Source organism: Lethenteron reissneri, chromosome 11, assembly GCF_015708825.2.
Source record: "Lethenteron reissneri isolate LAM-NWPU_2019-01 chromosome 11, ASM1570882v1, whole genome shotgun sequence".
Classification (NCBI taxonomy): Eukaryota; Metazoa; Chordata; class Hyperoartia; order Petromyzontiformes; family Petromyzontidae; genus Lethenteron; species Lethenteron reissneri.
In genome coordinates, this window is record NC_083789.1 from 2,957,372 (window position 1) to 2,981,632 (window position 24,261).

Below are 24,261 nucleotides of genomic sequence, written 5' to 3' on the forward strand. Positions count from 1 at the left end.
AATGTTCTTGGACTTAAGGGGTTAAATATAAAAACATCAATCCCCCGATGAAGTCGGCACATGCCGTTTTTGTTTACAGCGACGTTTTGAGGTTGGAACCGAGATGCCTTCAACAGATAAAATAAAAATGCACTCACGCAACACTTTCAGTCTCCCTGCGATCGAAAAGCCGCTCGCTGCTCTGAGAGCGCGGCAAAATCTTTTAACGCTCGCTGCGCATAAATACTTTAAAATTTAATCCAGCGTGTCTAAGCTATGAAATTGCTTGAGCGTAATAATATCCTGTGAAATGTAAAAAAAAAATGCGTGTAACGTTCTGACGCGCAGCAATATCGACTCGTGACCCCCAGCGCACGCGTGGGGGTCACGTTAAACCCGAATCGTATATTCACCTCCGGCCGGGAGTCAACTTTAAAAAGACAGATGCCTCAGAGACTTAAGAATCTTGATTCTCCCCTTGCACCCCCCCCCCTTCTCCCCTATTCCCCTTCATCCCCAGGTTTCTCTCATTAGGTTATCAAACCCCAAATAAAATTTTAATTCTCTGACGTGATGTTCTCCCTCCCCATTTGGCTGGGTATGCGGGGGGGGAGGCGGGGAGTTCTTTTCCCACCAGTTTGTGTCGGGCACCGTCCTCCGTGAATTTAGACACCCGGCTAGTGGTGCGCTGCGCCGAGCTCGCGTTTTTTTTTTTGTTATTGATTCTCAGCACCACCCGCGTCCTCTTTGGGGTCACCGTGTCAAGTCGCGCGATGCGCGTAGCCGGTCTGCGGCCGGAGCTCCCTCGTGAAGCTGCGACGCCAAATGCATCCTTCCCCCCCCCCCCTCCTCGGCGCTTGATCTAGAGACGTTGGCGGCGTGGTGGTGGTGGTGGGGGGGGGGGGGGGGGGCGGTTGGCCCCCCGTTGACGGGTAGCGCCTACGCAACGCGCGAGTTGGGCGGTAGCGGACATTTTTTTCACCTGTCGGTAAATCCAAGCCTCGCGCTCCTCGGCGCTGCGCGGTAAACACAATCGGTCAGCCGCTACTGAGGGGTGGAAAAATAGAAGCATAAAACACCCCCCCCCCCCCCGCCGCCTAATAACTGTGCCCTAAGAGCCTGGCGCTGCGGTAATTGATTTGACCGTCCGTGCATGTGCCCCTGTACCGCGTGAAGCCAGCGCTCGGAACTAAATGCACACCCCCCTACCCACCCCGCCTTGCACACATGTATGTGAAATGACCTATTTAGACACGTGTGTCTGTTCAAATGAGGAGCGGTATGGTGTAACGGTTGGCGCGCTGCGCTACGAACCCGACGACCCGGGTTCGATTCCCGTTCACGGCTAACACCGGTGACGATTATCTGAACCGGTCATGGTGCTTCTTCTAGCTTGACTCGGCCTCAAACGAGTACCTGGTGTGGTGTGCAAACATCGCCCCCTGGGGAGACAAAGACGGCCGGGCGTGGTTCTGCCCACCCACCCCCTCGTGTGCTGTGCCGGCCTTCATAGGCGCTCGCTAACAGCACTTGCCCCAGCAGTCTGTGCGGGCTATAAGGGGGATCTTTGTTTTTGAAATGCTTGCTTATGTTTGCATGTACGTACACCGTTAACAACCATTAGACACCTCGTTTGTTAGCTATGCAATATTCCTTAAGGACCCGGTACTCGTTCAGTGCAATGTTGACCTTTTTTATCTTTGCTGCTGTTGCTGTAGCTTTGCTGACACAATACCACGGATTTCCTCGTGTAAAATAGCCGGGCCATACTGCTTTAACGGGACCATCCGTGTCACAAATCAAATCAGCTTAAATCATTGCCGAAAACCCAACAGTCCTTTGAGTTTACGCTCTTTCGTCTGCACGCTTGTCCGATGCATATATATTGTTGTTGTAGTTTCTGCCGGGTTATTGATTGATGTATTCCAATGTTTCACCTGGAAAATTCCTTCAGGTGGAAACATCTCATTTGCAAGCGTGTCCAGTGTGTCCATCGATGCGTACCCAGCAAACACGGAATGACACGTGCGCACAAATTTTAAATATGTAGCTTGTACACACACCACATATACAGTGGACATTCTAGCCCCCTCTATCTTGTGTTCTGCTGTGCCCACAGTCTAAAGTAGCCCGTTTATTGTTTATATAATACGAAATTTTACGCGTAAATATGGTTCCTTAATGATGGTAACCGTCCTTTTTATTCACATCCATTTATTTTACTTGTGCCTGCTCGAAGCGATGTATTATGATGCACGTGTGTATTTAAATACTCCACATTGTCCGTTATTTGCACATCCCAGGGGGATTTATTGAACATAAAATTGGCTGAAAATATCTAAATATACATACAGACAGTCCCTGGGTTGCGGAAGGACCCGACTTACGGAAATACGAGTAAACGAAAATGCTCCGATAAATCATGTAAAACAAATTCGATACGCAGAATTGTTCGCGTCAGTTATGCGAGCACAAGCAGTACAGCGCGTTGAGCTTGCAGGTGAATACCATGGAGCGAGGCGTAAGGCGGGGGCAGCCTCTACGCCTTCCCCCAACTTCACCAGGATTCATGTAAATGGAATTTATTGTTGATTTTGGGAGGAAATTGTTCAATTTCTGACACATGGAAAATTCGGGTTACGGATCGTTATCGGGAACCAAGTCCTTCCGTAACTCGGGGACTGTCTGTATAGCATTGCAGAGCTTGGGCAATTGTTGGTTGCGCCAGCTCCCCCCCCCCCCCCCCCCGGCTTCTGCTTTCCAGCTTTATCTGTGATTCCTTGGCGATTGCGAGAGATGCAATTTTCACGTAGGACGGTGCTACATAAAGCTAACATATTATTCTATAAATTAAATTTTTGTTCTCGTTATGAACAAAAACACCGGCTTCAATGCGGACATTGGTCAAGGTGCGTTAAACATGTCGAGCTTGCTCGTGCACATGTAAAGTCTTGGGATGTAAAGTGTGCGGATGTCAAGTATGGCGATGCGTAGGCGTTTGTGGGATTGCAGCGGCGATGGGGAAGATGCATCATTAACAAGAGTACACTTTGTCAGCAAGAGCGCCGCAGTTTGTGGATATAATTGTCTCGGCGATGACATTATGAAATGTCTGCTATCGTTCATTAAGTCAACATTTGGCTTCCGTCATACCAACTCTCATCTTCAAACAAATGGATAGCGAAATGTCCTCAGAAAATAATATCGCAGAGACATTTAGATACTGCTGACAGGCCTGTACCGTGGTAGGAAACTAATTGCGTCCAGCGGTGGTGTATGACGCAACACTTTGTTTCAATACGGCAAGCTGGTGTCGTGTGTTATCTTTCTTAGTAGTGCAGAAGTCGTGGTCCTCAAGTTGTGAGCTCAAATTCGTTTTGGATACTAATAGGGTTTTTCCCCTCTTTTCTGGCAACAAAACTGACACCTTTTGCAAGGCATCATTCTTACATTAACCACAAGACTTGCAGTCAAATGCAAACAAAAAACAATACTCTGATAATTTATGCATTGTCTTTGAAAATGATTGGTCCACACCAGAGACAGCTTTCTTTAGAGCCTAGTCTCATATGGTGTTCGACCAGATGACGCCAAAAGGCGTACAGTTCGTTTTGGATGTTGAGGCCCGGCCTCTCTTCTATCCGGGCTTGTTTGTAAGAGTACCGCCCCGTGCGGAATCAGCAGTGTTTGTCCTCGAGGGTGGCTCGGAGATGTTAACTCCCTCGCTTGGTATGCTGGAGGTCGGCGGGTTTGATCCCGACCCTGATTCCTGCTGTATATTTGGAGTTTGCGTTTTCTCTCTCTCTCTCCATTGGTCGTGTGGATTTTGTCTGCGCAGGTCCTCCGGTTTTTCCCTCCACATTTAGAAACTTGTGTTTAGATTATTTAGATTCTTTGGCTACTGCTATAAATTGCCATGCGATAAGCCACTTCGATGAGCTATTTTTTTTGCGGTGGGAGGGGGTTTCTTCTGAAAAAGAAGCTAAAATCACTTTATAGCTCAATGGGCTTTTCCTCGTAAAATAGTATTTTTGTTTCGTGATTTCTTTACCTTTTCCTTTATGCTGCCCTCCTGGTAGGATGCGGATGGTTTAGTTTTATTTGTATGTTTTTGGGTGATTTCTTTACTTTTCTTGTACTTTGCACTGCTATAGTGTTTTGTACTGTTTGTTGTAGCTTTCTTACCCGCTTAACACGTAGGCTTTCGCGACCAATATCATCCATAATAGAGGTTTTTGGGTTAGATCGCGTAAATATATAAATGTGTCGTTAAAACTCGCCACCACCCGACACAGCCAACTAGTAAGGGTTGTCACGTAAACAGAACGTGGACAATTCGTCACTAGAACAGCACACAGGTGTGTTGGAGAGCCAACTAGCTTCATCAGGAAACAGCCAGATTTGTGTAGAAGTCTTCCTGTTTCGTTCCTTGTATAGAGGCGTAGATGTGTTGACCACCCTTCTTCCTGTCTATTGTATTTATTAAAATAGCCCTACGAACGGTAATCCCTATTGAAGTACGCTGTCCTTTGCAGGCATCAATTTAAGTAATGTATTATTTGATGATTCGCTTCCACGCAGCACGAAGACGGGAGCTATCCGAACGGTGAAAGTTATTTTGATTTCTTTCAGTTTCGATAGATTCTCTAATTATCTAAATCAATTGAGTGTCCTTGTTGGCACGCATATTCTGCTACTGCTGACAGTTGCATTTGGGAGAATTTAATATTTCTCTGATGTTCTTTTGGTCTCGTGCTGATCATTCATTCTGTTTGCCCAACATAACATTTACCACACGTGCAGTTAGTCCTGTACACACCGTCGGTTGATCGCTTCGGTAATACATCGGATATTTTGTTTTTCCAAACATCTGGCTAGTTTATCAGTTACTCCCGCAATGTACGGTATTTTGATCGTTTTAATTACTTGGGCAGTTTCAATGCTCTTGTTAGTTGATTTGTTTTTGGTATTCAATGACCTGTTGATTGTCACCATCCGACACTTTCTTAGCTCGATGAATGAGCGTCTTGATAAGAGCAGATTTCTGTGCGGGGTGATGGCGTGTGACTGCATTCAGATAGGCGTCAGTATGAACTTTCTTTCGGTAAGCACTGTGTGTTCTTACCCGCCCCTACTGAACATCTGTGATGAAGAGCTTCATAGCTCATTTGATTCCTCCAGTATAAATACACATTCTTATTCTGAGCTAAGCCCCAGAAATGTGGAATTTCCTCCGGGGGCTCGGGGTGAACCCAGACACGAGCACTGCCCTGCGCTCATTTAATTCGAGAAACATTGGGGCTTTAAAAACAATTAAACGTAGAGACTGCAATCGTGATTGCAAAGTTTAATGTGATGCAAGAAATAGGCACTCAAGACGAATCTCGAGTGTCTAGACCGGGGGGGTCGGCAACCACAATAACCAGAAGAGCCAATTTTTTTCGAATTCGGTGGAAAAAAAAATACAACTGAATATTTCAAGAGCCGCAATGCACCGTGCGGTGAATACGAGACGGTGGTGGTCCTTCATAAATAACGGTCACGAAGCAGTCCTTGAAGAGCCGCAGGGTGCCGACCCCTCGTCTAGACAAATGGTCACGGCGCAGGTGGAATCGAAGAATGCCCCCATGGCTGCGCTTTGAGCAAGCGCGCGAGCGTCGCATAGAATCTGGGTGTGGTAATTCGAACATCTACCGAAGATTAATGCAGAGATAATGGTGTTCGTCAGCCTGGTCGCCAAAGTCGTCGAACACGCACACGAAAACACGTTAAAATAGATTAAGTTTGGCCAAGAACTGATCTGAACACACAAATGTTTCCGCTATATTGAACGACTGAATTTTGCAACGAGTCAATTTTTACGCAGTGCATATGGAGGATAACAACCCAGCTTCCGGTACTCGTAATAAAGGCCGTGTAGAGTGACTGTTAACACGACCCCCAGGTGTCACGGTGATGAGATGTTAACTACCTTGCCTGGTATACAGGAGGTTGTAGGTTCAATTCCGACCCTGATGCCTGCTGTACATCTGGAGTTTGCGTGTTCTCTCACCCCCCCCCCCCCCCCCCCCCCCATGGGCGTGTGGATTTTTGTCCGGGTCCTTTGGTTTTTCCCTCCACATTTAAAATCAGTGTGTGTGTAGAGTGTTTTCCTGTTCTGAATTTCCACGTGAAAATCCACTTGTGATGGCCATGTTGCTTCTGTAAAAGGAGCTACGTAGCGAGGTGGGCCTTACCAGGTCAAATAAATTATCAACAGTCTGTTAAGGTAAAGTCACGTAGGTGAAATAATAACAATAAAGTAATAAAAATAAAATGGAAATAACTTAATGTAATAATTAATAATATATTACATCGCGTGAAAATGATAATACAAATGTTTTTTAATTTATATATATTTTTTTACCTTCGTGACTTTACCGAAAGAACCAAAGAGTATGGATCATTGCAGTCACGAAAACCTCAAATCTAGAATTAGTCTGTTAAGGCTCCAACGTGGCGGGGCGGGGGGTGTCTTTGTCTTGTGTGCACAGACAGAGACCCTGAGGTTGCAGATAAAGACGAGTTGAAGGACGAGGACATGCCCAGCCAGGACCAGGACAGCGCCCCCAACAAGACGAGCGGTACAACGCCTGCTGCTGCTGCTGCTAACCTTGCTTGCTTCCACGCCTGACAACGCGCAAGCGTAGGGACGCTTCGCTTGGCAAGCGCGCGCCTACCGTTGTGTATTTTGCGCAAACCTAACGTGATGATTGTTGTTGTTTTTTTCTGCAGCACCAAAATACGTTTCGAAGATTTAAACGGTATTACATTTTTTTTCTTTTAATTTTGTGGGGTTTCTTTTTGTTGGCGTTTAATCAATTGGTGCTTTTTTAAGTGACGAAGTGTAGGTAGTGCTCCCCTCACCGAAGCCCAGCGTGATCCTTTGCCTGAGTTCCACGGAAGCTTCTAGGGGCCTAGCATTCCCATCAATTGACCGATTAACATAAGATACGCTGTTGGGAATAATTTAATATCAATACAATCTGTGTGTAACTATCTCCCGCAATTCGGTCCGGTTAATGCTTCGTTAAACATGGATATAATGTTCGCCGGTGCAGGTTAATCACGCTTGTAAAAAAAAAAAATCTCTTAAAACGTCTTTACATGGTGGCTGCTGGTTGACTCCTTCGCTGCTCCTTACTCGTCGAGGGTCAGGGACTCGGTTTTCCACGTGAGCACGAAGACTTCGCCGAGCAATCCGATTACTTGAAGGAGCAAAAAAGACAGATGACGTATTCCAAGTCTTCACCCCCCCCCCCTCCCCCCCCCCAATTCTACGCGGGTAAACAATGAATGCGTTAATTCGTAATAGATTTTTGGGGTAAGTCACGTAACGATCTGGCCAGGTTTCTGTTGTAAGGCCCTCCACCACCCGTCTCGGCCGAACAAATGAACTTGTTACGTGGACAAGTGTCTGTTATTGTTTCAGCTCGTACGTCGCTAAGTTGAAGAATTCTTTCAATCGAATTTATCAGTTAGATGCGATGCTTTCCTTGAATTGAAGCCAAGCACCTTCAGGAAAATCCATTAAGTCGGCATGAATTCCAGGAAGTCCAAATAACCATGTCACTTGAACCCAGCTTATTAAATAGGTGTCAGTCACGACCTCAGAGCAACAACCAATCTGATTGAACCCACGCTAGAAAATTAACCATTCTTAAAATCGAGAGGTTGACCACATCGACGTGGTCGCATTGCTGGCTCAATAACATCGATGATAATTCCGTTGCTAATATTGCCGCGTCCGTTGTGTCGCGATCGCGGACCGACCCGCGAGAATCGGCAGCTCGTGGTCTGTGAGTCGGTCGACCGCCCGCCCGTCAGCGCAGCAGCCGCCTGCTGGGTTCAACTCGGGTTCAGCGTGTGACCTGCCCCGCCGCGTGGAATGCGAGCCATCGGCATTGCGACGACGGCGGCGGTGGCAGTCAGCCGTCTCGATTGTTAACCCCCCCCCCACCCTCGTCACTCGGCAAGTCTACCGGAACTGAAATGCCAAATTAAGCGCCAATGCCACTCATCACCCGCAGTGAATGTAGGCGGAGGTTTGCTCAGTGCGATTTGAGGGAGTGACTGCTTAGCGTTTGTGTCCGTGTCTTTGTGTCCATGTAGGCCGGGCGTAGTGCTGCCCTTCCCCCCACCCCGCTTGTCTGTCGTGCCGGCATTCGTAGGTGCTCGCTAACAGCACTTGCCCCAAAAGCCTGTTAAGGCTACACGGGGGATGTTTGTCTTTGTCTATGTAAGTGTTTACCACACCTCGCCCCTTTGGGTGCTGCGCTGGTCTTATTAGGTTTTCGCGAACAGCACCTGTGCCTGTTGTCTGCAGGACTAAAATGAGAGGTGGTTGAATTTTAAATGCGTATGCATTGTGTGTGTACATACTGTGTGTGGGGTGCGGTAATGTATGTAAATAATTTGTGTGGGGAGCGGTAGTGCAGTGGTCGGTGCAGTGGGCAGCGCACTACTCTGTGAACCCGGCGACCCGACCTCAATTCCCACTCACAGCCATCATCGGTGACGAATGTCTGAACCGGCCCAGGGCCTTTCCTAAGTTGACTCAGCCTTAAATGGGTACCTGGTACGGTCTGTATAAATCACTGGCGATGCAGAGATAGAGGCGGCCGCGCTTGGTGCTGGCCACCCACACCGTCATGTGTCCTGCCGGCTTTAATAGGTGCTCGCTTAACAGCATTTGTCCCAACAATCTATTACAGTCTACATGGGGGAGTTTTGTCTTTGTAGACATTTGTCTGCATTGAGGTAGATCACCCCTTACCATTTACTCCTTGGACAGGCTGAAGCAGCTTTACTCTTGCCAGACTTTGTAGTGATTTTTGTATATCATGAAAAGTGTCCAATTAATACAGAAGCTTACTTTTATCTATGCCTACATAAACGCATTTACAAATATGGGATCGTACGTTCCCTTCACACATACATACGGTGTGAGCTTTGTAATGTGTGCTATGTGCGCTATGCGATTTGTACGTAACCTACATGGGCATGAGCACACCTCGCAGTCTTTCTTAAGATGAGTTAATGCTCTCGGCAGCTGATGAGAACATCGGTCAGCTGGAAAGAAATGTGAGCAGGTGAAACAAAACTAAGGTGGAAGGTGTGCGTGTATATATGTCACGATGTCATCGGCAAGTCCGCACGCAACAACGATGGCAGTGGTGGGGGGAGGTCCGACATCGTCCAGACGATGACGAGAATGTGTGAAGCCGCCAAAGTTGTTGCGTGTTGCTTTCTTGTTGTGGAATTTGAAATGACTAAAATGTCAGTGAAATAGGATGTATCCATTTGTTGCGTGACGTGCATTGCATTGAGGGCCATTATTGACACGATTGCACAAAGCTTGTGTGTATCTCAGGTTTGCGTCATTATTTGTCTCTGGGTGGAACGGTGGCATCGCGGTTAGCACATTGCACTACGAGCCTGGCCGCCTGAGTTTGATTCCCGGCTAACGCGAGTGGCGTCTGAACCAGTCCTGGGTTCTCCCCCACCCCTAACCCAATGCGCACTGACCAGCATGGTGAAGTATAGTCAAACGATTCCCGTGACCGACACAGCATAGGAAGGCCTTCTTCATTCAACAATGGATTGACAAAAGGGCCATGCATTATTATTGTTTCATGGTCTAATAGTAAGAGTACCGTCATTTATTGACAGCAAAGCTTCGTTGAGTCCCAAAGACCCTTTTATTTGTAGGATTCTGTATGGAGTTGTTGGTCATTTCCCTGTTTTAAGTCGTGAGAGAAGTTGTGTTCACGTGAGTGAAAATCCCGAGCAGCGCCCAGTAGAACACGAACAATTACAGGGAGACTACAATCAAAGGTCCACACAGATGGGTTTACGAACCCTCGTTTGTACCGCTCTCTACTCAGTGGCTACCTTGCGGCAGCCGAGGGGAATGGAGAGTTTCACAAGCTCTCCTTGATCCAGCAACCTTTGGACGATGGATGGCAACGCTTGCTTGTCTTTCATGTGGTATCCACTGCGCTGGACCTGTCGTTGGATCTCTGTGTTTAATTCGATATCTCTGTTGTGTTTCCTTGACCCCTGCCCTGCAGATTAATCAAGGAAAGAGGGACGTTTTCCACGGCTACAGCAAAGCAAATGTGATAGGCAGACTGTGCACAATTATAATCCAGCACAGGTAACATGGGTCACATGCTCACTCGTCTAAGCAGTGAACATACGTACATAGGCTTGGGATATGTATATTGGTTGCACTGTTATGAATTAAAGTAAATTCAAGCCTGACTATGTTGTTTACCCTAAAGTAAAACAAAAAATAGGAATTTTCCACAACATTTGGTTTCTCTTTTTCAATCACTTCCAGTTTTTCTTTGGCAACGTTCCATTGTGCTCTTAGTTTCCCGGCTACATTCCTGATGTTCGCAAAATCTCGCACGGTACATTCAGCTGACAAGTTTGGCGGGTTTGCCGTGACCAGCGACGTTGGGTAGAGATCGTAAATGCAACCTTTGGCGGGTTCGCTCTGTCGAAGATGTGAAATCTGTTCCCTGGACGTTTACCGGTCTGATGTGACACCAAGACCCGTTTTGTGACATTTATTCGGCGATGGAAAAATATTGAGGACCTTGATGGACTTGGGTTTAAAACTTAAATTAAAGAGAAAAAATTCTGGTTCCAGTTCCGTAAACTTGGTTGTTGTTCCAAGTTTAGTTTTGCGTAACTTGAATAATAACCGCTGCCAGCTATTCTATATTTTATTTCAGATTAGGTTAATATGCCGGTAAAAAAAAAGGAATAAAACGCGTGCAATTAGTTATTTTAACGGATTGAATGATGACAAAAATAAACGATGTTTTAAATGATGAGTATGACCGATGCAAAGTGACTGGCGGGCAAACCCACACAGACTTGAATCACAGGACAAAGTGGAAACCACTTCAAAGTGCAAACATGTTACGTTCATGTTAATTTAACTGCTTGTAAAATGGCAAATTTGTACCAGGCAATGAACGGGCTTGGACAAATAGTACCGTTAGAATGGATTAACGTTTGATTCATCTGCTCCAAATATTCACATCGAGTTTTACACGTACAATTAGATTCGTGAGCCTGAAAAAATAACATTTCCATCTGCTTGTACGTGTACAACTCGTGCTCGTGACATGCGCTTCCCCACTGTTGCGTCTGTTTGCAACACAAAGGCAAATCAACTCTCCCGGTGGCGACTCGAAACAAATGGGTCGCATCGTGCGGAGGTGAATAGCCACAGTGGCGTTGTTGACGGATCAAAAAAAAGAAAAGGGTGGTGGTTTGATATTGTCTGAAACGACCTCGAGATTGTGGGAAGCCCCCTTTGATAATGCCTCTCACTTTACATTCGTGGCGACATAATCTTTCCGGAAAGCGAGTCCGTGCATACCAGCGGTCGGCAGCTTTTCTTCTGGAACTGAAATTGGAGCGAATTAACCCTTTTCCATTCCGATGACGTACGTGTACGTCATCAGTTTCTCTTCTGAGTCCGTTCTGATGAAGAGCTTTATCGGTACCGAGGCTCCCACAAGGCCATGCGGGAGGGCGTGTGGCACAGTTTGGCGCCAGCTACCGTGCGGTATCGCTACAGTTCTTTGCGGCGAGTGCAGCATCTTTAAAAAAACAACAGCGTCACCGCCTCAATTAAATTAACGCTGAACCGTTTTTGCGCATTCCGAAATTCATCGGTGAACGGGGGACCCACGCTGCAACTTGCAGTCATCTCCAAATTGGAAAGGGTTGATGGGCAATTGATCGTTGCCTTGCCACCAAGCGTACATTTCTGCCCCTCAATGGAAAAAAAACAAATGAGCGAAGTAAATTGTTTGCGCATTCCAAAATGCCATTCACACGAACGTACTGCGCGGTGTTCTCCACATGTTAACGTGTGAATGTGCTTGGCAAGCATCTTGGATACCGTCAACCAAATTGAATTGCGGGACTCTGATGGGTTTGGGGGGCTGCTCTCTGGAGCGATCGGCGTGCCCAGCGCAGCGCAGCGGGAATGAGGAATCGCTGCACAACGAGTCGCGGAGAGAAACCGCGCTCGCAGCTGCTCGTCCCGTCCAATGAAATGGGCGGCGGGCGGTGCAATTCGTGGAGAGGCGGGCAGAAGACTCGCACGTGAACACGCGCTCACATCTTGTGAAGCTGCAGAGGGGGGCTTGCCCTTGGAAATTTCGCTCAATTGCCAATAAGCCGTACCCTGCGGAACGCATTTATTTAAACGCGGTCATCATAGGACATGAACTACGCACACCCAAAGCTGGATAAAAGGGGGGGTGGTGGCATTTAATCGTTGGAGAAATTCTTACAAACACGGGGGCAGCCATGCTGAGTACATGAATTCAAACGTTTAATGTTTTCACGAAACCTATTATTTTTTTCTGTGTCGCTCCAAAGCGCGTAAGTCGCACATTACTGATCCATTCATCCATCCATCCACACGTGTCTGTGCCTATTCCAAAAGTGTAACCTCTTTATATTTTGTGTAAAGTAATTCCAGGCCCTTCGGGAGCTTATGGAATCGTGTTTTGCTTTGACAAGTCGCGTGATCTTTGATGAGAACCACGAACAAGCAGATGCGTCGTGTCAAAGATATACGGAGGCTGCCTTAAAAAAACAACAACAAAAACCCATCGTCAACTCGAATTTGCGAGCGGCCGTTCGCTTGCGATGAGCACTGAACATTTGACCCGGAGTTGTGCACAAGCGAAGGGCCGTGCGCTCAGTGCGTGGCGAGGCGGCGGAGTCTGTCGTTTGGCGTGGTTTTAATCATCCGTTCAGTGGAAGGCATCGCTCTGCTCATTCGGCAGAATATTTATTTATGGTTTATTTCGATTGCATTGCTTTTTGGCTTCTCTTAGGTTTTAATTTTCTTGATTTTTTTTGTGGTTTGGTGTTTTTCTAACGACGAGACGGACGATAGTGCCAAACTTCCTGCCCGTGTGGGGGGGGCGTGCGTTTCAAACGGTGCGGACAACTCAATAGGTGACTTGCAAGCACGCGGACTCGATTTGTTTCAATATCGCATCCTGTTGAGATGTAGCCTGATAGCTAATATTTAATGGTGGGGCACCAGTCGACTTTATCAGATGTAATATATATACATAATTACATACAAATACCAATTATGTAGACTATATTTAAATCTTACCCCCTGCATCCCAGCGCTGAAACACTACACGAGCATCAAAAACACTAAAGTGCTTATCAATTTTAAAACAAAGTAAAGTGAAGCAATGAAACATTAAACGAATATTAAACGTGGATGAAAAAAAGGCAATTTACTCCTAGGATAAAAAGTAGTTGTGATACGGCGCTCATCTGCGAAAAGCTTGCCGCTGTTCTTTGTTCTCACCCCGTGCGCGTTTTTGAAGCCGGCGTTAGAAGGTTAAAAAAAAACAGCAACGACGAAAGCGACTTGGAAAAAGTTTGCTCGGAGATTCGGTCGCGCGGCAAACGGCGCGAGCGAGCTTCATCGGCGGGGGGGGGGGGGGCCTACGTGGATGACGACGTCGACGACGCTGCGGCGTTCGCGTCGTTTGCCGCGCCTACCTCATCGGCTTCTTCCGCGCGTTTCATCGCAGCGAGCGGCGGGCGGCGACGCAAACGTCTCCGCACCCCGGAGCCCTTGAAGGCCCAGGGCGACGAGAGAGAGAGAGCGAGGCGCTCGCTTCATTTTAATTTCACATTTCTCGAGTTAGGATTTATCCGGCGATTCGTGGTGGCGGTGAGGGCGCGGGGTTTGTTTGGTTCACATTAAGACTTTAAATGTCGTTGGGAGTTTCTTGTTGTTTCTTGCGGAAATAAGTTTTGTTAAAACCTGACCTGGCTAAATGTAGAAACTAAAATGTTATCAAATTATTTGGGGGAGGGGGGGGGGGTATCGGGTTAACCCTTGCTTGACAGTGAGCGGACGAACACAGCTTCGCTTGTGAGCATCACTCCTGGAAGGCTGTTAATTTTGGGGGGAGGGGGGGTGTAAAATAAACTTCCAATAAATAAACTTATACGCAAAAGCATTTCTTCCAACGGGGCTCAGTGCAACCTGGGTTTGTGTGATGAGGTCCGTGCACCCCGTGTTTGTTCATCAGTCTTATCTTGAGCCGAGGGCTTTAGGTATCCACAATAACTAAAAAAAAATTCCTGCAGATAAATGCTCTATATTTGTTCGTGCTGTTTAAGTTAAACGTTTTACCCAGCGGTCCGTAAAAAAATAATTTAGTTTTGTTTTTGTTTTGTTCGGTTGTAAGCCTTAATCATCGTGGTTTAGCGTGCATTGGTAAAGAAAAAACACAAATCGAAAGAGCGATCAAAACAGTTGCCCTCTGCAGTCATTGTGGATTTATGTTCTGTGACTTGTTGTTTTGCTGTGATTGCATTCGTTCGAATACTGCGGGCTTGGTTTGGGTCTCAGTTTCTGTCTCCGTGCGCCTTTGGTCATTCGTTATTGTCTGCGATTTGTGTTTGTACTCGTGTAGTTTTCATCACGAGAAGCGCTGTCTCTGTACTACAATCCTCACGCTTTCAAATTAACAGAACAAACCGCGTCTCACTGTGTTAGACCATTGATGCACTGCCTCGTTTAGGTTCTAGCTCTTGTTGTTGTTCTTCTTTAAGACTTCTCTGGCAATCCGTTGGTGGTAGGTTTTGTTCTCCTTAGCCCAATGGTGCCTCGTTTGAACGTGTAAAATAAAGACTGAGCCGTGTTTAAAAAAAAAAAAGTCGATGCGAAACAAAGTTAGCGAGAAAAAAAACCGTGCGGGCTCAACAACCCCCATCTCGTAACGTATCGCTTAGAAAATTACTTTGACATGTAATTAGTCGGAGGGGGGGGGGGGGCCCCCTCCTACCTTACCTTCATTTAAAAGTGAAACCTAGTCATCCGAGCAGTGTTCTCCTAACCAGTGCGGTTTCAACGAGAGGGAGACGCGCGTCCTGCGATGCGGTTGATTGTGAGCGTGTGGGTGTTGTCTGGGGCGCACCGAACCGATGGCACCGTGGGGTCGCGGCGCGATTCTTCGTTCATGACCCGGTGGCTTTGAGATGCCGTTTCGGGAGCAGGGGTGGTGGGACAGTGTGCCAGGTGTCGTAACTACTTTTGTGAATACATGGGGGGGGGGGGGGGGGGTGGTTGTTGTTGTTGTGAAGTCACCAGGAGCTGTGGCCTGCCTTTGGTCAGTGGCATTTCAGGGATTGAATCGTGATTAAAAACTAAAAGTTGAGAAAAAAAATCACGACGGCATCCGTGGTGTGGTCTGATGTGGCGTGTACTTCAACGATACTCAAACAACCTCGAGAGAGAGAGAGAGTATAGAGAGATAACATGGAAATGCGGTGAATCATTTACGTAAAATTTATATTTCAACCAACGTCAAATTAAAGCAAAAAAATGCATTAGAATTTTCGTAAACGCACACCTTTTCAAGATTTCAAATGACGAATTCAAATGCACCTCGCTGTTGAAGCACTTCATCCTCTCGTTACGTATGGGACATTAACGAACATCTGAAATGGCCCGTTGCGTGATTTGGCCCGCCGACGCCATGACGATTCCCCGCCGTGCCCCAAGGCCACGGCCTGGACCCTGGATGATCCTCGGGTGAAGTTTTAAATCTGCCAAGTGGCTCCTTGTTGTCGCAGCCTGTCCCGCGGAGTGTTTTCACTTGGGGGAGAGACTAACTTGAGCACTTGGATTGTCAGGAGTAGTCCCGTCTGCAAGCGGCGGGATGAGGGCATTCGCGGCGGGATGAGGGCATTCGCGGCTGGCCAACACGAACCCTGCTTGTTCTCGGGACGGCGTGAACCGCGGTCGCACGCAAATGCGCATCGTGATGGTCACACCCGGGTGTGCCTGCCCCCTCCCCTCCTCCCCCCGATCTGTCAGGGGTGGCTGTTTTTGTACCTCCGGTACCCTAATGGCGCTAATCGCGTCGGGTGTAAGCATCGTATATACCACGCTGTCTGGGTGTTTTTTTCTCGGTAAAAACAAGGCGAAGTGATACAGCCGGGGAAGACGTGTTTGTTAAGCGCAGTGTTTCGAGTGTGCCAGTGCACACGTTAAGCAATACGCAAGGAAACACAAAGTAACGCGTTTTAATTAAACGAACAAGCAGGCTTTGTAGTGGTATATGATGTAATCCTTTATAGGATATATCAGACGCGTTACTCATCTCGAGTCTGGTTAGGTAATGACCCGAATCCGACCAGGTGCCACGGCGATTAGAGAGTGCGGCTCCCAATTAGAAGGTGGCAGCTTTGCATTCCGGTTGGGGGGCCGACTGCTCTCCCCCCCCCCCCCCCCCCCGCTATTCCTCCGGGTTCCATAAAAATGCTTGCCACCTTGTGGAAAGTCATCGGCATGTTGTCCGCCGCACAAAACCCACGATTGCCATAGGAATGTGGAATTTCCACAGTCTCAAGCACCACCGCACCATTACGTCCGTTTGGTGAAAAGCCCCCACGTCGATGGCAGGTGCCTGAAATGTCACGCGCGTTTATTAAATTCGGAGCGGATTATTTGAAGGTAAAAAAAAGCAAGTGCTAAAGTAAGTACCCTTGGCCCAAGTGACACACTCCTGGATGCCAGTGAATTGTAAAGCAATCTTCCGTCGACTCAACTCCCCCACCTCCCAGCCTCTGATTATATTTTAATATTCTTGGTGTGAAACGTTATTACCGTCGTGCTCTTCAATTGACCGCAATAACTGGCCACAGTTAACTTTTTAACGGATCCACCTTTATCCAGTTGGAGGAGTCGAGACGTGGTGACTTGTTTATCCCCTAAGCCCTGGAAACGCACCCAGACCACTCGTCTTGAGCTCTCCTTTGAAATGTCATTCCAAGAGACCGGTTTTCAGGCCACTTTTTAAACAGATTCCAATTGTGTTCGGCTCTTGGCTTTGTTTGAAGGCGGCTGGTGATTAAGCCAAAAAATAAAAGTTCGAGAATTCAGTTCGCACGGGTTGTCTTGTTAAAAAAAAATGCACCTGGCCTCTAAAGTGGACTTAACAAAACAAACTCTGTCCAGCCGCAGTGGCTAATTCAACAGGCAGCAAGATGCATGCAGACCAGAAACAATATAAACAAAAAAGATGTGTTAAACGACAAAGTATAGCGACAATCCCAGCAGCTACTGCACGTCAAGATGACTTAACAATTGGTGCACGTCACGATGCACGTAGAGCCACGTGTGATGGCTACAGTGTGCTCTCACGAGTCGTGCTGGGGATGACGCCCGTGCACATTTTGCCTCGCTGTGTTTTCCCACCGCTTCCGAAATTAACGAGAAGGGAAAGAAAAAAACGCCGAAACCTCGGGCTCGTTTAAAGAGCTCTCGTGGCCATCACAAAGTTATGATCGTAGTCCTCTTGACACACAGTATGCTCGGCGTTTCACATTACATTTTTGCAGCTCGTGACACCTTTTGCATATGTATTCTTATCGAACTGGCGTCGAGAAAAGGTGGCTTTGTCAGAGTTCTTATTGCTATTATTGATCTGAAATGTTCAAATGTGGATATTTGTCGCAGCCGTTGCTGCACGCAAAGTCGCCGCGCGGGTCTTCGAATATTCACACCTGAAACACGCACTGTTTCTGTTCTTTTGGGATGGTGTAAAACAAACAAGTTTCCTCGTCGTGTCCATGCCGCAAATCCTAAATTTTGGTCTCCTGGAGGCGATGTTTCAAGTCCGAGAGGGAGGTGGGGGGGGGGCTCTGGTGTTGCTCCTCTGTCACGACCGAAGTTATCCGCAGCGAACTGTTGGCAACCCTCCCACCAGTGACGCTAAATATTGCTCGCGAGCTCGACTTTCCGCACGCGTGAGCTTCGGACTTGCTTTGCATGCATGTGGCTTATTTACGACCTTGTTTGGTGATTGTTATAAAAAAAATAAATGTTGGGAGATGGATGCGTGGTCATTCCCCCCCCACACACACACACCATTCGTGTAAACAAATGTCGTCCGCCGAATGTTTTGATGTTATTTCTCCGCTAAGTTATCGGTGTTCTAACCAATGTTTGTGATCGTCGTTGATGATTCTGTTGGTCAGGGGGGGGGGGGTGAAGATGTCTACTTGCAGTGAAGATGTCGGTGATGTTCTTGCGATGGTGACGGGCTCGCGATGATGTGCATCGCCACCACAAGTAATGGGCCTCGTCCCGCGTGATTTTGAACAGACTGCATCTCATGTCACATTAGTTTCGCTGGATGCTTCATTTGGTGGTGGTGGGGGGGGGGGGGTGCTCTCTCGAGCGCGACCGTGCAACGCGCTCATTGCCCAGGGTCTTTTTCCACCCCCCCCCCCCCCCCCCGTGCATGAATGTTACGTGCCCTCTGCAGTCACTGATGCGCTGAGCGAATGGTGAGCGTATGTGAAGAGAAAGAAAAACGAAAGTTGGTGGGTGCTTTTGTGTGACGTGAACCAACAACTAAAGGCGCATTGAAACTCCTGCTCAAGACGAAACGCGCTGAGCGGTTTATATCACCAAGATAGCAAACAAACAAACAAAACAACAACAACCCCAAACTTTCACCGATCGGCTTAGGAAGCTGCGTGGTTAATGTTTCCCAGGAGCACGAGACGACTCGGCGAGCGAGCGATTTTTTGACGAGCGAGCGAGAGAGAGAGCGAGCGCCTCTCCTCGTCTCTCCTCGTCTCTAGCGGTGGGACGTCGAGAGAGCCCTGCGCTTGGTGACGCGTCGCCGTCTCGCGCACACGGCAGATGGGAACACACGGGCACACACACTTGAACACACGGGAACACATGGGTACCAAGACAAAGGTTCCCCCCCCCCACCGCATGTTAGCCTTGACAGACTGTTGGGGCAAGTGCACGGCATACGAGGGGGTTGGTGGACAGCATCATGCCCGGCCGCCTTTGTCTCTCCAGTGGCGATATTTACACACCGCACCATGTACTAATTTGAGGCTGAATCGACCCAGGGGAGGTCCAGAACCGGTTCAGGTAATTGTCACCGGTGTTGGCCGTGAGCGGGACTCGAACTTGGGTCGCCGGGTTCGTAGCGCGGCGTAGCGCTAACCACTGCACCACGGCTCCCCACAGGCACACGCCCGGAGATGGGTGGGGGTCCAGGACCGGTCCAAATATCACTCGCCACTGATGTGAGCTGTGGCTGGGAATTGAACTCGGGTCACTGGGTTCAAAGTGCAGCGTGCTTACAACTGCAACAACGTTCCATCCCCTGTTATTAATGTGTCTCCAAACAGGAGATTAGAGTGGCCAAGCTCAACCTTTTGGGAAATGAAATATGCTGACATTGCGCTTCGCTCATACATCTTTCTCCACGTGGAAAAATACAAGCAATTTCCCACATCCCATCGCCTCCCACGGCCTTCTGGGAGTTCTTAATTTCGGCAGTATTACTTCAGCACGTGCAAAACTTTGGACCGGTTTTCACATTCATAATCAACGTTTTTTGGTTTAGATCGCGTTATTTATAAATGTGTCGTAACCCTCCACCACCCGACACGGCCAATCAGTAAAAAAGTGTCACGTTGACAAAAGACAAATAGTTCACTGCTTTAGCCCACCGGTGTGTTGAAGCGTGAAACCACAACATTAAAAAAAATTAGTACGACGTTTCGCTGGTAATTGCATCCAGCATCATCGGGCAATTCGCCAGGTTACGACACATTTATAAATAACGCGATCTAAACCCAAAAACGTTGATTATGAATAATATTGGTCGCGAAAGCCTGCTTGTTAAACGCTTTTCACATTCATTGTCTCATCAGCAGTCCGGCTCGCTTGACACCAATACTGGTGATATGGAAAAACAAACCGATCGTGTCACTGGTGTTCCCCCCCTCACTTTCCCTTTTTTAGTCTCCAAACATTAAAGAGAGGGGGCGGTTAAGAGCACGTGATTTTCCACGACGCTTGAGATCATAATACAGCGTGCGCACTGTGCTCAACCGCAATGCATTAATAATTTTTCAAAAAATTCAAGAACAAGAGAGACGCCGCGTGACTGGTGTGTGTGCTTCAAAGACTCGGCTTGCCACAAGCTACTTCAACCGATTGCAACGCAGCGTGACTCAGAAACCACACGGCGGCCAATGATACGGACATTTACAAAAGTCACGTTGCCGCGGGAGACGGCGGCGGCTCGGGGTAGGCCTTCATCCAGCAGTGGGTAGATCGTGGCTGATGAAAGTCGAGGGAGAGAGGGCACGAATGCATCGTTGCTTTATCTGATTTTGTCCCGCAGTGCCGAGTGGTTATTCATTCACAGGATCGCCTTCCGAGATCAGCACCTCTCGCCAAGGGCCCATCATCTTCTGCCGAGGGTCAATAAAATGGGTACCAATTTCTCTGCATGTCTGTGTAGAGACACCGACTTCGCGTTCACCGGAGTCGGGTGATGTGCATGGTGAGGCCTTGTTTGGTTTCACTCGAGTACATTCCCGGTCTGCCTCTTGCTGTCGGTACAACACATTTTTCGGCCAGTGTGTCATGTGACGTTCTTCATGTGCTTGTGTGTGTATATATGTGTACGGCGTATTTGCCTTTTACCCTCTTAATTCCTATTTGTCATCAACTATCGTGGCACGAGACGGATGCGTTTGTAACTTGGCAGCTTGTACGGCATCACGCCGTGTCTTGAGAATGGAAGCTGACATGGCAGAACGACGTCTTAGAACTCTTTTCTATATCCCTCGGTCTACACTCGGAGGCACGTCTATGAACGCTCGACAAAGGTCGTTTATCACATGTGAAGTAGGACCACAGTTATTGGGGGTTTTTTCAGAGCGAGAATTCGCCAAGATGCCAAATTGTGAACGTGCCACCGAATGTCGTGCGACTTTCAGTGTGGTCATTGGTGTCCGGGCTGGCATCCGATAAACCTCTGCACTTGAGCTGCCGGTTTAATAAACGGGTGGCTGAAACATCGCTTCCCAAACCTCGGCTTTCCGCAGTGTCAGCTCGCAACTCTGACCTTTGAGGCACCCGTGGTCATGTCAAGTTGCACGTCTCATTCCCAATGTAAAACGATGACAACACTGGTCAACACACTTTTTTTTGGCATAAGGTATTCCAACGGTTTTAAGGTAAGTTTGGGGTGCTGATTCCAAATCTGGCATCAGTTTTTGTTTATCACATCAGGTTTTTGAGATATGAAATATTGCATTTTCAATAAAAACTGCAGAAGAAAAATATTAAATAAATGTGGATATCTACATAAAATTATATTATAAACACACTATCCTAAAAATACAGCACAATATTTTACCACTAAAGCAGCCACTGACTCGCAACAACTTGCAATCATAAGTGACAGTTAATTTCGGGTCAAATCAATGAAAATGGGGTATGCCGATAGCATAAAAATGGGATGTGAAAGAGCAAATCTGAGATCAGATTTGGAATCTGCACCCTGAAATTAGTCTAAAACAGCTGCAAAAGTCCAGGCCGGAAAAAAATGTTTTTTGTTGTTGATCAGTGCAATGTTTTTAAGTCAAACTACAAAGGAAACGGTGCCGCCTGGAAGCTTTATTAACATGAAAGTGTGTCTACATTTGAATGCAAAATGTAAAAAACACGGTATGCATTCAAATTTACTCCTTGACGTCTGCTATTTCGAGTCCATTTATCTTTTTAGATGTACGGCCCATTGTGTCATTGTAAATCATGGGCGAACACTGCGATTAGCATCTTCGTAAAGGAATAATGGGAAATAGTAAAAATGAAAAAGCAGTTGATGATGTTTGCAGATCTTAACGCGACGCACGTGTGCGGTGTTGTGGAAACAGACGATCGTGCGGCAGATGAGACGCGGTGCGTGGTGTCCAGGAGGAGGAGGAGTGGTGACAGTGACGTTCATTACATAAATACGCTGCCAGACGTGATGGGGAAATAATAGTCATGAAGCAGGCAGGGTGACAAACGTTCCTCCCAACATCTCATTTCATTCTCAGACCGGTTTTGTGTTTTTTTATTTTACGTTTTGCTTTTTTGTAATGCTGCTTCCGGTTGTAATTGGCCGTTTCGACCATTGCGATGGCCTTTTCATCCGTCGCGTCATTGTGTTTTTTTGTTTTTGGCACGGACAGTGGTGAAACGACACGTGGTACACTCGACAGCAGGAACACTGCGCAAGGCGTTCACTCGCCATGCGATTGGCGCCACAAGATCCCCACTCGCATCACGCAATCGGTTGCTGCGCTGAACAGGATTGCAACAGGATTTATACCTGCGTTGAACAGGATTTATATCTGCGTTGAACAGGATTGAACCCGTGTTAAACAGGATTGCAACACGATTGAACAGGATTGCATCCGCGTTGAACAGAATTGCAACAGGATTGCAACAGAATTGCACCTGCGTTGAACACAATTGCAACAGGATTGCAACAGAATTGCACCCGCGTTGAACAGGATTTCAACAGAATTGCACCCGCGTTGAGCAGGCCCTCGGATGTTTAAAGAGAATCTGCGTGGCCCAAAACATGCAGCAGAATGATAAGAATAGTTCCACTCTGCACGACCAAAATACATCATTAAAATAACCAACGCGAAATGTTTTAAAGCTGCGAAGGCGCCAACAACAGGCGTCTGGGCGAGCCTAGGGCGCCGTACAATTTCCATCTTGGGCCTCGTTTTGTTTGTTCGCTCCCCCGTCTCTGTCTTGCAGGCAAAGTAAACTTCCCACTTTGATTTATCTCCAGCTCCACCTCATTAACGAGGTGGCCAGCCCGGTGGGAGGGGCGCCTGGTAATGAGGCGGGGAGGTTTACAGGCCGAGCCGGCTGTGGCTTTTTTTATATCTACACTTTTAATAAACGCAAGGTCATTTGCAAACCGTGGAAGCACTTAACGGCGCTTAACGCAGCAAGAGAGGTGCTTACTGAAGCAAAATTGTTAGCTCGCCGATTATGTATTTTTCTGGGGGGGGGGGGGGGGTGGGTTATCGTCAATTTGTTTAGGAATTTTATTTTAGTTTTTATCACCACTTGTGCCCCAGCAGTGCTTCCGAGAGCGACGTCACGAGACGTAGAGGCGGGACGACCTTGAGGATGAGGAGTAGCAGGAACACACCAAGTCCTCGGGCACCGTCGCCTCGTGTGATGGGGCGTCTGCGAAGGCTCCCACAAGATCACACGGCGAAGGCTTTTTGCGCAGGCCCCGATCCCGAACCCACACATCGGCAGCCGCTCATCACTCCGCTCTGTGACGAGCGCTTCACCGGACGTTCAATTTGATAATAGCTAAATACGTAAATAACCTTGCAAGGTTTGAGCTCGGTGAAACGAAGTGAAATAACACTGGTCAACAAAAAAAAAACTTTCTTTTTCTGGCCTGGACTTTTGCAGCTGTTTTAGGACTAATTTCAGGGTGCTGATTCCAAATCTGATCTCAGATTTGCTCTATCACATCTCATTTTTATGCTATCGGCATACCCGATTTTCATTGATTTTACCCGAAATTAACTCTGTCACTTATGATTGCAAGTTGTTGCGAGTCAGTGACTGCTTTAGTGTTAAAATATGGTGCTGTATTTTTAGGATAGTGTGTTTATAATATCATTTTATGTAGATATCCACATTTATTTAATATTTTTCTTTTGCAGTTTTTATTGAAAATGCTATATTTTATATCTCAAAAACCTGATGTGATAGACAAAAACTGATGCCAGATTTGGAATCAGCACCCCAAACTTACCTTAAAACCGTTGGAATACCTTATGCCAGAAAAAGTGTGTTGACCAGTGTTATCAATTATTCGATGCGGGGTTTTTTTCCCCTTTATAATGTCAACAATCATTGGTGCACGCAGGGCGTGGCACCCTAACATCGCAAAACTCAACAACCTCGCCCAATATCTCGCAGTTTCCTGCAGAAGCTTCTGACTGCGCAGAGCGAAACGTCGGACATCGTGCAAAACGACAGCGCCTCGCGGGCCGAAAACACGTAGGGGCACCGTACAGCAACAATCCTTGAACGCCACTGCGCAGTGCACGATGGTAAACTTATACTGGACATCCGTGAAATACTGGACATCCGTGCACAGTATCAATACATTCCGATTATGAACGGATCGTCGCGGGTGGCTGCAGGACAGATTGCAACCAGGATCCTCGGCATCGCGGGCTATTTTCTCCAATGTGGGGTAATATCGAGAGCGAGTTCAGCCAGCCCGATACCAGTAGTGGTATCATCATCATCGTCGTCGTCCTCGTCGTCATGCGAGATGTGCGTAATTTCCC

General features: G+C 47.4%; 1 protein-coding gene across 3 annotated transcripts in view; it reads left to right on the forward strand.

Moving 5' to 3' along the window:
* The window catches only part of LOC133341281 (ADP-ribose glycohydrolase MACROD2-like), a 182,832-nt gene extending 164,890 nt beyond the window's left edge, over positions 1-17,942 (forward strand). For 2 of the 3 annotated variants that reach the window (XM_061549788.1, XM_061549790.1), the window contains exons 11-13: positions 6,513-6,602; positions 6,754-6,782; positions 10,092-17,942. In XM_061549788.1, coding sequence (XP_061405772.1) covers positions 6,513-6,602; positions 6,754-6,779 — 116 coding nt within the window. In that variant the 3' untranslated portion in view covers positions 6,780-6,782; positions 10,092-17,942. The remainder of the gene's footprint in view (positions 1-6,512; positions 6,603-6,753; positions 6,783-10,091) is intronic. The other variant, XM_061549789.1, reaches the window with a different exon arrangement.
* The last annotated feature ends 6,319 nt before the right edge of the window (positions 17,943-24,261 follow it).